We start from the raw sequence: 16,593 nt of genomic DNA on the forward strand, positions 1-16,593 counted from the left end.
AGTTGGGGCACAGCATTTTCTTCTTATGATGTGTGTAGACCTTGGCATGCCAGGTTACCAGCACATCCTTCTGGGTTTGGAAAGAGCTACGTGGTTACTTTCTTGCCCTCTCCCCTTGGGTAATGCTTAAGAAATTCACCCAGCGCCTACACGTCTTTCTCTCTTTCAGAGGAAGCCCTGATTTATTTTTTTTCAAGCCAGTGTTTTGTTGGTTTGTTTTGCTGTGATATTCCCTTCAGGCCTGTATAAGGCACTGAGTTCTATCTTCTCATCCTAAGACCACTGGGTTCCCCTTAGGGTAGATGTTCAAGCATCCAAAAGATGAGTCCAAGCTCACCTGTCACTCTCTCTTCCAGCCCAGTGACTTAAGAAAGCATAGGAGGAAGCTGCTGGTGAGTGCTGCCTGATGACCCAGGTACTAACAGGTTAATTTCCCCCCGCCTTTCCCTTTCAACTTCTCCCCCACGGGCCCTTGAGTCTGAGTCTGAACTCTGAGAGGCCCCGGCAGGGCCTCCCCTCTGCCGCTCTCTACCCCCCTCCGCCTGTCTGGGCTGGGTCAGCAAGCCCCCGATCTCTCCCTCTACCCCCTGACGGCTCCACTGTCTGTTCAGTCACCAGTGTCTTGGGAAGAGAACCGAGAGGATAAAGCCACCATAAAATGTGAGACTTCTCCTCCTTCCTCACCCAGGACACTGCAGCTAGAAAAGCTTGGCCACCCAGCCCTGAGCCAGGAAGAAGGCAAGAGGTAAATGGAGCAGACCCCATCTCAAGCCTCTCCATCCCCAAGTTTACCTCATCCCTCTCTGCCTCTGAACAGGCTGAATCTCACCTGTCCCAGGTGTCTGAACATCTCACTTCTCTTTGAAACACCATGAGAGAAGGACATTTCCATGTCTCTTTTGGTCCCATGCTCTGATCAGACCCCCTTACCCTTTCAATTCTGACACTTACTGTAAGTTTCTTCCTGAAATCTAGCTCCTGTCTCTCATGCTGTAATTCAAGTCTATTTCTTTTCATCCCACCCCGTCCTGGCTGTCATCCTGTAGTGCTTTGGAGGATCCAGGCAGCAACCCCAGCAGCAGCAACAGCAGCCAGGACTCCTTGCACAAGGGTGCCAAGCGCAAGGGCATCAAATCATCCATCGGCCGCCTGTTTGGGAAGAAGGAGAAAGGCAGGCTGATCCAGCCAAGCCGGGATGGACCCACAGGCCATGGTCTCTGTCTAACCCTAGTAAATGGGTGTGAGTAGGGGAGAAGCAGGAGGGTGTCCTTGGATCCAGCCTTCTCTGCCAGGGACCAGCGGGCAGAAGCCACAGACACCGAGATTCCGCTCCAGAGAAGCAGTTTTCTGTCAGAGCTGTTTCACAGCTGGAAGGGCTGCTTCATGAGGTGGTAGTTCCTGCCACGAGAAGTGTCGGGCATCAGATGAATGGCTGTTTATTTGGTATACTGTAGAAGGGCTTCCTGTATCAAGTGTGAGGTTGGACCTCTGAGGTTTCTTCCAGTTTGGAGGTTTTCTAGTGTACTGTGCTCAGGACCTTCAGGAGAAATTTCTTGGGCTTTTTTTTCTCCTAGGAGAGTCACTTGTTAATTCCTAGTATATCTTGCCTCCAAGACTCAAAATATCCTAATGCCTAATCATAACTTGGTAGACACTGTAGTCAAGTAAGTACTTGGGCAAGGGTAGCATTATTAACACCTCTATGAAAATATAAAGTTCCAGTGTGTGCTTGGCATGTGCTAGGTGCACCGTAAATGTTAGCTGTCTTCCTGTCCCTTCCCCTGTTTCTTCTTTCCTTTCTTCCTTTCCCTCTCTTCCTCCTTTTGTTGCCCTCATCTATCCAGTTATTTGCTCAACAGACATTTATTAACTGCTGTAGTAAGCAAGGCTTCATAGAGCAGTAGTCATTCCTTCAAGGAGTTCAGTTTCTAATGAAAAAGAAAAAGATGATTCCAAAACAATATTAAGATAGCAATATGCTTCTGGAATTCAGAGGTCAGTTATGAAGCAGTGGGAGTGATGAGAGTGACTTTCTCTGCTGGGCAACACCTGGGCAGAAGCTTGAAGGCTAAGTGGGAATTAGCCAAGAAGAAGCATTTGTGTGTGAGAGGGGGAGGGTGGGTATGAGAGTTTTGTACATAGTTGAATCTTTTCACAGTGGGGAGGGAAGGGTGTGGGAGAAACGGAAGAGGTGGGTTTAGATCCTGGGCTGGGGCTAGCTCATAAAGGCCTTGTAAAGTACATTATGGAGCCAGCCACAGATGGGAGGGGCCAGGGCTGAGAAGCTCTGGCAGTGCAAGAGGCATCTTGTGTTGAAGCCTTATGCTTTCCTACGTTCCCCACACCATGTTGGCACCTAAACCTAAAACAGCATTGCAGATTGAGTTCTGGATTACCCTCTGCCCCCTGTATACTTGTGAGGAATGACTGGGGCTGCAATGAATTCTACAGTGCTGCCCCTGCCATGAACTCTGGCATCAGTTCAGGAGATCCTTAAGATGACAGAGCCGTGCATGTTCCGTTTTGTGATTTGTGCAAGTGAGTGGCCCTGAGAAAGGGGCCCAGACACACCTGTCTGAGCATGCCTGTTTCCCCACCCCAGCCCAGGCCACGCTAATCCTGGCTGAGCCCAAAGCCCACTCTGGCTCTCCGAGTTTCCTTCGCAGCTTGGTCTGGAGGAGGGACAAGTTCTGCTAGGATTCTGCTGCTGTTAGGGTGGAACAACTTCTAGCCCTCTGGCTGGAAAACGTAGAGAGCTGAGGCCCCCAGGGGAAGGCTCTTTGGGCTCGGGGTGACCCACTTGATGCCACTGTGGGACCGCTGGGTTGTAGGGATGTTGTGTGGAGGCTCCAGGAAGAATGGGTGGTCCCCTCAGGCCCACAGGCTCTCCTATGCTGAGGCACGTCCTGCTGGTCTGCTCTCCAGTCCTGACCCAGGCCTTGGGAGGAGAAGCAGAGGACCTAGCTGATATGCCGTCTCTTCCGTTCTAGTTGTACTGCTAACAGATTCTGAGCTCGGTCTGCAGGAGCCCATGGTGCCTGCCAAGCTGGGAACCCAGGCAGAAAAGGACCGGAGGCTGAAGAAGAAGTAAGAAGCACAGGCTAGGCTCTGCCAAGGTGGGATCCAGCCCTTCACTCACTTTCGTCCCCCAGGACTGCCATGGGGCTGAGCTCAGGCAGTCAGAGCCCAGCAAGGCCCTTTCTGAACTGAGTTGGCCTGCTCTAAGTGGGGGCTGGGAGATTGTTCTTAGGATGACCTGAGCAAGAAGGAGACGGGTGCTTTGGGAGAAGGAGACAAGTGTGCTATGACCCAGCACCTGGGATCTCTGACAGAGCAAACTAAAATGTCTGTGTTTCAGGCCATGTGCAAACAACCTGAAAGCCCTCACCTCTGGGAATGGAGAGGTGTTGCTCCTCATGGCTTCGTGTTACACTGTTTCAGGCATAGCGCAAAGGTGGCAGTCCTGTGGTGAGGAGCTGGGGTAGTGGGAGTCCACGTCTTGGCAGAGCCCATGGTCCCTGAGAGTAAGCATGGTTTACAAAGAAAAAAGGACTAGTGAATCTGTTGTTGTTCTTCCCGAAAGACACCAGCTGCTTGAAGATGCCCGGAGAAAAGGAATGTCCTTTGCCCAGTGGGACGGCCCTACTGTGGTCTCCTGGCTAGAGGTAAACCTGAGCAAAGGGCGTCCAAGTCTACTCAGGTCTGGTGGGAAGGGTGCGTGAGAAAGGACAGGACTCCTTATGGAAAAGGGGTGGTATTTCTAAAATTTTCCCAGCATGTTTTTCCCCTGCGAAGTGCACAGTGCCATATCTAGCACTTAGCCAACACCCCGTTTCCCCAAACATGCACACCTGTTACTTTGGAGGACATAGTGGATGTTATATTCTGATGTCTCTCGTGTGGCTAAGTCTGGGAATTAATCATCACTGAGCCTTAAGACTTTCACAGGTGGTTTCACTTTTCCTATAGCTATCCCCAGGAGCTGATCACCCATGCAGTGTTGGTAAAATCCCTTCACCTTCCCAGGCCTCAGAGTTTCCTGTTAAATGAGAAAAAGCATTTGGTGATGGTCATTTCCACATGTCTAAATTCCTCTGCTCTGGGACCATGGATGAGGCCTGACCATTGCCTCTCAGTATTGAGTGAAGCCCAGATCTTGAGGAAGGGGCTGAAATTACCCTCTGTGCCTCGTATCTGCAGCTCTGGGTGGGGATGCCTGCTTGGTATGTGGCAGCCTGCCGGGCCAACGTCAAGAGTGGCGCCATCATGTCAGCCCTATCGGACACAGAGATCCAGCGAGAAATTGGCATCAGCAATGCCCTGCACCGGCTCAAGCTCCGGCTGGCCATCCAGGAGATGGTGTCGCTGACCAGCCCCTCTGCCCCGCCCACCTCCAGGACTGTGAGTGGCCTCTCCCTCACCTAGAATATTTTCAAAAGCCCCAGAATAGTGTCTGCAAAGTTTCCCATGGGTCATTGGGAAGATGGTAGCATTGAGTCCTGCCCCTTACTTCCTGTCCCCACAAAGGGTCCCACCTGGCCTCCAAGAGGTGGTAACACTGATTCAGCAGGGTCTCAGCAGGTGTAATTCCCTGCCTCCCACATACCACCCATGAGCTCCATCTCCCCAATTCTTCCTCTGCCAGGAATTCCAAATCTTTGGGCAGAGTTTGCAAACAGGGCCTTTGTGGGAAGCAGAGGGAATAGGGCATTTGTAAATTCTGGCCCTCCAACCTCTCCAGAAGAATGTAAACCTCTCCATAGAGGCCCAGAGGAAATCTTTCACTGTAGTCCATCTCTGTGATTGGGTTAGTCCTTATACCAGATTCACACCATTTATTCATATTCATTCAGAAAACATTTGCTGAGTCCTTCTGTGTGCCAGACACTGTGCTAAGCAGTGCGGACATGGTAATAAAAGAGAGCTGCTCAGAGCTAGAGTGCAGAATTCCGGGCTGGGCCTGTGATAGGACTTGGGGAAGGCAGCTCTGTCCTTGTCCTTGAGGCTCTCAGCCTGATAGGGAGCCTAGGCACCCCCACACAGGACCAGCTAGGTTTCTTCTCTGCCTGCAGTCTTCTGGGAATGTCTGGGTCACCCACGAAGAGATGGAAACTCTGGCAGCATCCACTAAAACAGTGAGTCAGGCCCTGGGTCCTGGGTCTGGGGTTAGGACTGATGACTTGCATGAGGATGAGGGGAAGGTTACAGGAAGTCAAAGAGGGTTGCAGCTGATACAGTATAAGATTGGGATCCCTGCTGTTTGATGGAGTTCTGCTCTCAGAGTGGTAGGTTGGTGGGAAAGAAGTGAGAATGGAAACAGTTGGTGGGGGTGGGGGTGCACCCCAGGGGGCTCACAGGCTCACGCTAGGCTCCTGATGTACTGCAGAGAAGAGGAGGACTTGGGAAAATCTTGCCCGGCTACAGACATGAAGCCAGTCTTTGCCCTTGCGCTGGATCCTTGGGGAAAGAACAGGGAAGGTGATGAGGACCTGGGAACTTGGCTGGCTATGATTCTGCCACACACACATTTGATCCCCTTTCACTGCAAACGCAGGCATGTGCACCAGCCTTCTGTGCTGAAACCATCCTAGCAAGTTTTCCCTAGTCACCCATCCCGCTGCTGGGGTGTCTGCTCTTTCTTCCTGATGGGGCCTTGGGTGGAGGCTGCCAGGTTTCTTGACTTTGCCTCTTTCCCCCGACATGCTGCACTTGTTCCCAGGACAGTGAGGAGGGCAGCTGGGCTCAGGTAAGACCCTGTCCCCTTGTTCAGAACCAACTCGCAGCAGTTTGGGGTGGTGTTCTCCCAGCAGGTTTGCTCCTGGAGGACTCTGAGCCCTGGTCTTTTAGGTCCCTCTTCACACGAATAGCCCTGGGCACAGGTTTTCTCCTCTGCTGAAGCCCTGCCTCCTTCCTTCCTCAGTCCCCTTTCGTTACCTCTGGTTTTTACCATGGCAGGTGAGGAGCCTTGGATGGCTGTGCCCCCAGCATGCCTGCCTCTTCCCCTCAGTTTGACAGCCTTCCCAGGGGTATTGAGATCATTTGTATGAATCCTCTTCCTCTTCCTGACCCTCTTGGGGGTACCCCTGGTGAGCTTAGCAAAGGGCTTTCATTCATTCACTTAGCAAGGATTTGTTGAGTAGCTACTAGGTATTAGGCCTTGCTCTACAGAAGTAAGCAAACTTAGCCTTCCTGGGGTTTATATTCTAGTGGAGAGATAGACAGTAAATAAATAAATGGACAGTATGTCAGATAGATATGAGTGCCATGAGTTAAAATGAAGCACAGAGCAGCACTGTTTATACTTACTGGGCAGCAGCAGCAATAGTAGACTGGACTGAGCAGTTACAGTATATTGTCACAGTAAAATACTATTCAGCAGAGGAAATAAATGACACACATATCATGTAACATGAAAACTATAAGTCCCAAAAGATTTTCTATTAAAACTCTCAACCAAGCAAATGTAATTATATTATTTAAAGAAGTATGCATCAGTGACCATAAGAACCAATAAAACATTTTCTCAAACAGGGGAATGATAGAAAACTCAGGAGAGGTGTTTCCTCTCGAGGGAGCAGGGCACAAGCTGGGGAAGACACAGGGATGGAGGCCATAGTGGATGACATCCAGAGATGTTAACTTCATCTTTATGCTTCACAATGAACATATGCTGCATATATTTTATATGTATGAACTATTTTTTAAATGATAATGAAGATAAAATTTTCAGTTCTAAAAAAAATCAGATTAGGTAAAAAGAGTGATAGAGGGTTGCCGTTAAAATTCTTTCTAAGGGTAGATGGTCAGAGAGGTCCCTGCCTGCAAGACAGGAGGCAGTGACTAACTGGAGCAGGCCTCTCAGAACCAGACTGGGTCGGGGGTGGTGCACATGCTGTGTTGGGGGTGGGGAGGCAGCATACAAAGGACCTAGAGGATTTCTGGAGAGACCACCAAGCCTTAGAGAAGAGCGCTGGCTATTCAGGCACAGGTCACCTTACTTCATTTTTTTTTACATCTTTAGTCAAACACAATCCCTTATGGACCATATGAAGACAGTTTCCCAAGAAAGACTGGCTTTCTTAGCCACACTGCAGGTCCTCTATAAAGCAGCCTGACCCGTGGACTCAGCAGGCTTGTGGCTGACTGGAAATCAGGAGGGCAAGTCGGCCTTACAGCACCACAAATGCCTTTCAAGTGAATGGGAAGGAGTTCCTATTATCTGCTGCCTAGATAGATGCTTCTTTTCATTACTGTTGATAATTGATAAGTGAGTAGAAATACATCATTTCAGGGTTTAAAAAATTCCATTAAAAATCCCCACCTCCCACTTGACAAATCAGTATGTTATACTCAGACATTGTTCCCCAGCCTCTCAGTGAAAGTAAGCTACGATTTTATTGAATTGCCATGGACGCCGGAGTAAGACTTCTCTCGACAATACGCTAGCGGCAACCTGCTGACGCTGCCTTTGCCCCCATCCTCCTCCATCTTGTTCCTCAGACCCTGGTCTATGGGGATATGAACCACGAGTGGATTGGGAACCAGTGGCTCCCCAGCCTGGGGCTCCCCCAGTACCGCAGCTACTTCATGGAGTGCCTCGTGGATGCTCGCATGCTGGATCACCTCACCAAGAAGGACCTGCGGGTCCACCTGAAGATGGTGGACAGCTCCCACCGGTGAGCCAGGCTGGAGCCCACGGCCACCTCCCAGCACAGGTCTCCCCCAGTTCTGGGGGTCTGTCTCCAGGAATAGAGGTGCTTTTTCTTTACCAGTTTGGGATAGTGACAGATCTCCATTTAGGGAAAGTAAAATCTTTGTCTCCACTGCAGTTTGAGGGTTTAGTCCTGAAAGGTTGTTTGTTGCTGAATGAAAAGACACCAGGATTCTTGGCCTCCAGAGGAGAAGAATTCAATCCGGGGCCAGAGACGAGGCTTGATCGCTCAGAGCTTTTGTGTAATGAAGTTTTATTAAAGTATAACGGAGATAGAGAAAGCTTCTGACATAGGCATCAGAAGGGGGCAGAAAGAGTACCCCCCTGCTAGTCTTCAGCTGGATGTTATATAGTCACCAGCAGTCTGTCAATGAAAGACAGGAATGTCTTAAAACTCAGAATGGCACCAGGCCCCTCATCCATAAGATGCATTTTGGGATAATCTTGGCACCAGATTATTCATCCCGGGCCATAAAACGATTGACTTGAATCTTGTAGAAGGGCAGATTGCCATACAAATAGTTTCGTTTACATAGATTAGGGGAACAATGTCTGAGTATAACATAGTGGTTTGTCAAGTCCATTCTGAGCCATTAGGCGAAACCGACTTGAAGACAGTCTGGGATAAATGTATAGTACATTAACATAGATTAAGACAAATATTTCCATAAGAAAAATGCATTGGTTAACTCAAGGTTTGAGAATAGTTAACTTCAGGTGAAACCAGGTGTCATTATGGCAACACAGAATTTTAAGAGAAACCTCCTTTTAAATTTGTATAGAGAAGGGAAAAAAAATTGCTGGTTTGTTTCCTCCTGCCACTTAAGAGAGATAAAAATGTCTTACACTTGCAACCTATTTCCTCCATTTGGAGACCCTTGGCCTTCCTGCCTGTTACCCTCTCAATCCTCTCACCTCCAACTCTTAGGACATAGTCATTTCTTTTTAGCTTCACTGGGAAAAATTTCCTCATAGATATGAATTTTATTTCTTGTCACTGGGCTTGCTGAATCCCTACACGTATCCAGAGAAGACTCATACTGAACCCAGCATCTATTTTAGGTGCCTAGTTCCTTACAAGATCAGAAGAAAGTTCTATCTGGATTCTTGCTCTGCTAACATCCTAGATCTGAGCCTCTCAGCTTTAAACATACATCCTTTTCGTACAGGAAGTTATCCAGTGTCCTTCTCTTTGTTGGCAGATCTTCTGTGCAAAAATGTCTGCAATGGAGGTCACCAATTGGTAGCCTGAGAGCAGAATTTGCCTCACTAATGCATTTTGTTTGGCCTACATTGTATTTTTAAAATTATGACTTTAGTTGGCAACATTTAAACATTAGGAAATATTACACAGAATTCTGGATGTCTGGCTTCTCTTGAAAAACAGGATCATGGAAACAACCAGCTAGAGCTAGGGAGGCAGCCCTCCTAAAACGTAGGTATTCCCCAGGTCCTCCCAGCCCCTCCAGCCTGCTTCACTCATTTGAAATAAATGCTTGACCCCAGCTGGCATTTGGGTGGGAGAGTAAAGTGGGTGGTAATAGTTCCAGGAGTTTGTAGTTTTTAGGAAGTCCTTTTTAACATTCAGCTTCACATCATACCAACTATCTGAGCCAGGTCTTTTGCCTTGAGTGGTTAATGTGTCAAAGGTGACAGCTGAGAGCATGTGGCTTTTCAAAGTTCTATTTGGAGTCTGCAGGTGTCCCTTGGTCTCTCCAACTCATAAAGAACAAATTATATTTGGAAGAGATTAGTTAGCCTCCATATTTTTATGGGTGAGGAAACTGAGGGATAGGAAGGAGTAGCAGCCCAAGGTCACTCAGGGATACCATCAGAATGCAAGTTTCCCGACGCAAACCGTGCCACCATGCCGGAGAGCCTCCTGTGCTGGAACCCTTAGCTGTGTCTGCCCTCCCCCCCACCGCCAGGGCTGAAAGGCACTCTTTTGTCTCTGTCAGTCTGGGAGGCTGCCAGACCTAGCTGCACCTGTCCTCGCTGAGTGATTGATGGGGCTGGGGAGAGAAGGGCCATTGCCCACCAAGCTGAGATGTGCCTCGGCTGCTTCAGGATCTGGTAGGCCAGCCCTGCCCAGCATTATGGAAGCCTTCCTCTGACCCTTTGCCCAGGTCCCAGGAGAGAGACTCAGCCTGTACTCATGGTTCCAGATGCAGCCCCAAATCGTCAGTACTTCAGAGTTAATGAAGCATTTCTGCATTCCTTATTACCTCAATTCTGTCTGTAACTGCTTTCATTCCACTTAGTAGTTCATAAGCATATTCTCATCTTTAAAAACTGTTTTTTAAGTTATAATTTTTTAACAATGAGGAAGGGATATTTAAAAACTTCTTTCACAGATGGAGAAAGTCCAATAGAGACAGAGTGTCACCAGGCCTCAAGTCAAGTGGCTGCAGAAGGGGGCCAACATTCTTTCTCGACACCTCACTGCGAGTGCTTTTCCTTAGACCATAGTATTCTATTGAGCAGGTTTCCGTGAGAGTCTCCGATTTTGATATGAGAATAAACACACACAATAATCAGCAATGTCCTCCTAAGAGTGGTACCATTACTGAGTGCCTCTTATATTTCAGGGGCTGGGCTAAACCGTATCATACATGATCACTTTTAATGCTCACGGTGATTCTGCAGGAAAGGCACTACCCCCGTTTCACATATGCCAAGTGCCACTCAGCTGGAGAGTGGCACAGCTGGCATTCAGACCCAGACTGATCTGGTGTTAAGGGCTTTATATTTCTGCTGTACCATACAACAGCTTTTTGAAAGTCGTAGGAACTGTATTGAAATTTTAGGAAGATTGCAGTTAGACAGAGGCATTTCCAGTTAGGTCTGTGTCCATCTGCCCTCCTTCTAGGGGACCAAAAGGCTTAAAGGTCGTGAGCCAGAAAACAGTTCCTAGAAATGGTGTCTCTGAGCTATAAGGGATTTTTTTCTAGGCATATGGGCTACCTGGATAGAACTGAGGTAAGAAAAGTAGGGAGCAATCCAGCATAATTTAATCTCACAAAGCAATGACCTCTATAGTCAAAAGTAGTTGAAGTTGGGAGAGACCCTCTATTCTATTCCTCCACTTTATAGATGATAAAATCCAGAGAGGCTGAATGACAGAGTAGTGTTCTAGTTTAAAGAACACTACAAGGAAAGCTGCTCAAGGTGGAATGAGCTGCATTGAGAGGTAGTGAGTTCCCTGTCACCAGAAGTGTTCAGGCACAGGTGTTCATAATACTCACAAGGTTGTTAAAGAGATGACTCTTGCATTAGGTCGGAACTCGGACTGATAGCCTGCGGGGTCCCTTCTACAGTCTTTGGGTTTTGGCCTGGCTTAGTCATTTTTTACTGAATACATACTATGCACCTGGTACAGTTTAAAGTACTTTAATAGTTTATGCAAATTATTTCACGTAATCCATTTAGCATTTATGATTTTTACATTTATGGACTGTGTCAAGGAATTTAAGATACATCAGTGAACAAAACAAAGCTTCCAGTTACATTGTAAGTGGGAGACATAGCAAGGAATTATAAATATGCAGAATGTTAATAGATAAAAGGTGGGTAGGAAAAAAATTAGATCAGAGTAAGGTGGATTGGGAATATGGACTGGGGGTGATGCTGGTGATGTTGCAGTTTTAAATCAGGTGGACAAGGTAACAACTACTCAACTTGAAATACATTTGAGCAAAACCTTAAAGGAGACAGGAGGGTGAGCCATGTAGCAGTCTAAGGGGGAGGGATGTCACAGTCAGAAGGAGCAGCCACTGCAAATGCCCCAAGGCACAGAGGCCAAGCATGTCTGCCGTGTCTGAGGAACAGCGGGGCTGTCAATATAGGGGCAGGTCATACCATAGGCCGTTTTAGGGGCTCAATGAAATGGGCACACAAAAGAGTATCTGTAGGGGTCTTTGTCATTTCAGACCCTGGAGAGGGAAGGACATGTTGCTATCATTCAAAGAAGTTTCCATCATCAGTCAAGCCCACACCCTGGCTTAGAGGGAAGATGGGTAGGATAGGCAGAGAGAGGGAAGTAACCCTTGAATGGATCATGTCTAAGCCCTGGGGAAGGCGGAGAAGGAGCAGGCTGGGATGCTCTTTGTGCTGGAGGATGTAGGTCTCGATGTGCTGTGACTGGTGCTGGATATGGGGCAGATGAGGTTGAAATGCAACCCCACTGAGGCTCTGGCTCAGGGGGGCTGTGTGCCTGCAGAACCAGTCTTCAGTATGGCATCATGTGCCTGAAGAGGCTGAATTATGACCGGAAGGAGCTGGAGAAGCGGCGGGAGGAAAGCCAGCATGAGATCAAGGGTAAGCCTATCAGACTCGATGGAGCCGCCTCAGAGGGTTGTGGAAGCAGCCTGGGGGGACGAGGGCCTGCACGGACCTGGCCTTTGGCTGAGGGAAGACAGGAGAGGCATCCTGTGCCACAGCGGAGATCCAAATCTGAGGGAGAAGGCAGAGCCTGTAGGGAGGCACAGGCTCTGCCCAGAGGATGCTGCCATCTGTTGGAGAAGAAACAGCCCCCGCCCCACACACAAGACAGGACCACCAACCAGACAAATGCAAGGATGTGAGAAGGTGCTCAGAAAACTTGGTGCTGTGGGTGGGGTTTGACCGGAAAGAAAGGCAAGTCTTAGGAGAGACCTTGAAGGTAGAAAGGCTAAGAAAAGGGCCATGCCTGCTTAGAGACAGGGGATGCCTGATACAGGGCCTCTGGGGAGAAAGCCTATTGGCCTGAACCTGCAGGCTGACAAGAATGGAGTAGTATGGGCTGGTTCTCCAAGAGCTCAGGTGCCAGGGAAGACAGAAAGAAGATGTGGAAAGTTAAGGGGGGTGGGAGTGGGTAGGAGCCGATACAGACAGGGGAGACTGGGGATCTGGGTCCAGGGACCTCCATTTCTGTCCCTGGAGAGGCCTTGGCCACACCTGTCTCTGCTGCTTTTCTGCCCCCACCCTCCAGATGTGCTAGTCTGGACCAATGACCAGGTAGTTCATTGGGTCCAGTCTATTGGGCTCCGGGACTACGCAGGAAACCTCCATGAGAGTGGTGTGCATGGTGCTTTGCTGGCCCTGGATGAGAACTTCGACCACAACACACTGGCCCTGGTTCTCCAGATACCCACACAAAATACCCAGGTGGGCATCCTTGTCATCAGTCTCAATCTCGGTCTCCCTTTCTCTTGCTTTCTCTCCCTCTGATATGCATAGGTTTATGGATCAGCGGGAGGCCTGTCCTAGAGGGGATCACAAATGTCCTCAAACCTCCAAGTGGTCCTTGTGCATAACCAAGTTCCCTAGGAGACAAGTGTTCCTCACAAACAGAACACGCTCAACACAGGCCTGGTGCCACCGCAGTGGGCACCTCCATCTCCTCCCAGCCACACCATTGCAGTTGAGACTTTCCTCAAGTTGCTTTTCTGACCTGACTATTCATAGAGGAAAATGAATAACCCTAGCCCTAGGGCCCAAAAGGACCAGAGAACCTGTATCTCCTTTGTTTCCCATCCTAGGGATCTGCTCCTGGGTCCCTAGGTTTAAGAAAGCTAAATATACCAAATAACACAGCCCAGAGCTGCTCCATGCCAAAGCTTTGTCTCCCTGTCAACAGCTCAAAAGATTAGACCTCTCCTTCCATTACATTTCATATTTATTATGGAGCTATCATCTAAGAATATATCTAAATTCTCTTGAACTTATTTGTTTGACCTTTCTAACTTCCTGTGGATAATGGACTCTAGAATTACTACCTGTTGTGTAAATTACTTCCTGATCTTATTTCTCCTAAGTGTAATTCACATTGGGCTCCCCCTGGGGAGGACAACTGTCTCATCCTAATTGTCTGTGATTTGGTACAGATGTTTGTTTTTGACTAGTTCTACTTTGTGTCATTTCATAAACCCTGATTGTGCTACCTCTGGGTCTGAGGCTTTGTCTTTCCAGACAGAGTGGTCTTAATTCTTTTAGCCTTTCTCATATAGAGTTGTTTCCATGCCCTGATCATTTTAGCTACCCTTGTCTGGACTGTTTGCAGCTGTCATATATCTTCTGAAATTCAACCACCAGAGCTGCACAAGCTATTCTGGGAACAGACAAGTTTTTGCTTGTGCAGGGTAGTGTTGAATTGTCTCGTAAATTTGGTGGCGTGTTGGCCTTTTAGGGGTGATGGCAGCACACAAGCCCAGGGTGTCCTGTGGTCTCTTTACAGTGACCCATCCCCACCAGTCCGAATGGATCACACAGATTCCCCTTGTTCTCTAGGAAGAGCTGAGATTTCCCCACAAAACGCAATATCTCTATGATTGTCCACCTCCAGCCTCATTGGTCGCCTTCTTGCCCACTTACACAGCTTCATAGTCATTTTTCACTACCCAGGGGAACAGTGTCATCTGGATACTTGAAAATTAACTGTGCATCTCCTTTTTGATCGTTTATAAAAATGTTCCCATTACCAACAAAGACCATCCTCACAGAATTCTATGGTTAGTATTTTCTACTCAGAAATGGGCTTGTTTTATCTTGTTTCCTGTCTCTACATACATCCAGTTTTTGTGGATAACAGTACATCTGTAAACAGTGGCAGGGCTATCTCTCTGTTGCTCTCTAACCATTCTTGTTTTTCTGACCCATTCATTTAGCTTAGCTATTAAGAGAAGTAGGATCTGATCCAATATGGAATCCTTCATTAAAAATGGTTAAAAACATCTGGTGACAATTTTGAAAACTTCCTTCTTTCTGGCATTTCTCAAATCTCCTAGTGAGTTAAAGTACTAAGAGCCCTACAGAAGGCCTTTATGCCCCACACAGCCTAAGGGCTACCAATATCCATGACTGAGCAGTCTCCTAAGTTAAAATATTTATTTGGAACCTCATAAAATACATTTATATAATCTAAATAAATCTTTATTATCCATGTTCTCCTTGCATATTTACCCCTTCAGAGAAGTAATATGCCATGATATTCCCTTATAGACAAACTGTTGGTTTTTTCCCCCAGTAGGTGAAGCCTGTCCATCCATGTGTTCTATAGTTGGTTTTCTATTTTTTTTTTTAAGTATAGTTTTCTAATTAGCTCCATATGAAAAAATCCTAAGGTTTACAGTTTGACTTGTAGGAGGACACCAAGGTCAGGCCTAAAGGAACAGTATCAAAGGCCAATGGGTTAAATGAACTGAAAACCCCATCTCTACCCTTGTACTCCCTACGAAACAGGTGAAAGATGGTATTGGAAGTCATTAACCATAGCCCCTCCCTACTCCCCCTGTCTCACCTTGTGGACTCTAGGCACGCCAAGTGTTGGAGAGAGAGTTCAACAACCTGTTGGCTTTGGGCACAGACCGGAAGCTGGATGATGTGAGTACCTGACTGTGAACTGGGGACCTTGAAGATTTGGTGGTCACTGCTGCTTCATTGAAGTTCATGAGTTCTTTCCTTGGGTTGATGATTGGTGGAGTAACCTAAAAGAGGCGAGCCATACAGGATGGGGATGATGTCAGGGGGTTGAGGAGGCAGAAACAGGCCTAGCAAAAGGCCTAGAGAAGTCTCTATGAAACTCCTTCCTTGAACCTCTAGCATTTTCAAACTCTGTGCCCCAAACCTCCTAACTACAGAAGCTCAGAGGTTTCCCCCAAAGGCAGTCTCTTTGGGATCATACCTTTTACTGTATCTCTTGCTTCTGCTGCTGCTGCTAAGTCACTTCAGTCTTGTCCAACTCTGCAACCCCATAGACGGCAGCCCACCAGGCTCCTCCGTCCCTGGGAATCTCCAGGCAAGAACACTGGAGTGGGTTGCCACTTCCTTCTCCAATGCATGAAAGTGAAAAGTGAAAGTGAAGTCGCTCAGTCGTGTCCGACTCTTAGAGACCCCATGGACTGCAGCCCACCAGGCTCCTCCGTCCATGGGATTTTCCAGGCAAGAGTGCTGGAGTGGGGTGCCATTGCCTTCTCTGTCTGTATCTCTTAGACCTCCTCTTTTCAGTGTTGTCAGCAAAGCACATCTCCAGCCTGTTCATAAAGTTTCTAACCCGCCCAGCAGTGTGATTGTTTGGAGGTGGAAGTTACGCTGAGGTCATTCAATGACAGGTTTGCTCACATGCTCCTCAGTTCAGTGTGACGTAGTTAAACACATGGCTCAGGCTGCAATCATCCCAGCTTCCCCTCTAGTTTTACTCATGTACCCTGGTCACTGAAGAAACAGTCTCTTCCAAGTAGATTTTGTCAGGCCTTCCTCTCAAGTTTAGGCTGGACTGTCTCTGGGAAGACTCCTGAGTTCTGGCCGTAATCCTTCTGTAAGAGATGCCTGCTAACACATAGGTTTCCTGAGGACACAGTCTCCTCAGTGCCTGCCTTCTCTCCCCTTCCGCCTCCCTACTCACTTTCCTATCATCAGCCTTGCCTGCCCTCCCTGTCAGGTCCGCCTTACCTGCCTTGGTTTCAAACAAGTTAAAAAAGAGCCCAGACTATTTATTTTTAGTTTCTCCATCTTCAATCAGATCTGCTGATCCCCACTTTCTGTGCAGCTTCCCTTTGTTTGCACCCCCACCCCATCAGTGCCTCTCTTTAGACTTCTGGGCCTCCTTATGGGACACCATTAGTGTTACCTACTTATCAGTTAATCTTTTCTTGGTTGGGTTTAACATATTCCTGCTCTGCCTTGGTAGATAGGACACACTTAGAAACACACAGAATTTGTAAAGGGGTGTTTATTCACAGAGGTACCTTGAAATTTGGAGTATGTTATTTACCATACACACGTGTGTGTGTGTGTGTGTGTGTGTGTGTGTGTGTGTGTGTGTGTGCATTTCAGTCAAAGAGATAAACTGCCAAACCCCACTAGGTGTCCCCGTTCTAAGATCTGAATCTTCCTAATGCTCCTAC

At 47.8% G+C, this 16,593-nt stretch overlaps 1 protein-coding gene across 1 annotated transcript in view; it reads left to right on the forward strand.

Moving 5' to 3' along the window:
* Positions 1–16,593, forward strand: part of PPFIA4 (PTPRF interacting protein alpha 4) — a 36,226-nt gene that overhangs the window by 16,760 nt on the left and 2,873 nt on the right. Inside the window, exons 16-27 of the mRNA XM_052653407.1 lie at positions 357–392; positions 612–745; positions 1,047–1,213; positions 2,991–3,087; positions 3,584–3,665; positions 4,201–4,401; positions 5,073–5,135; positions 5,720–5,746; positions 7,501–7,676; positions 11,931–12,028; positions 12,681–12,856; positions 15,002–15,070. Coding sequence (XP_052509367.1) covers positions 357–392; positions 612–745; positions 1,047–1,213; positions 2,991–3,087; positions 3,584–3,665; positions 4,201–4,401; positions 5,073–5,135; positions 5,720–5,746; positions 7,501–7,676; positions 11,931–12,028; positions 12,681–12,856; positions 15,002–15,070 — 1,326 coding nt within the window. The remainder of the gene's footprint in view (positions 1–356; positions 393–611; positions 746–1,046; positions 1,214–2,990; positions 3,088–3,583; positions 3,666–4,200; positions 4,402–5,072; positions 5,136–5,719; positions 5,747–7,500; positions 7,677–11,930; positions 12,029–12,680; positions 12,857–15,001; positions 15,071–16,593) is intronic.

Source organism: Budorcas taxicolor, chromosome 16, assembly GCF_023091745.1.
Source record: "Budorcas taxicolor isolate Tak-1 chromosome 16, Takin1.1, whole genome shotgun sequence".
In the NCBI taxonomy this organism is placed as follows: Eukaryota; Metazoa; Chordata; class Mammalia; order Artiodactyla; family Bovidae; genus Budorcas; species Budorcas taxicolor.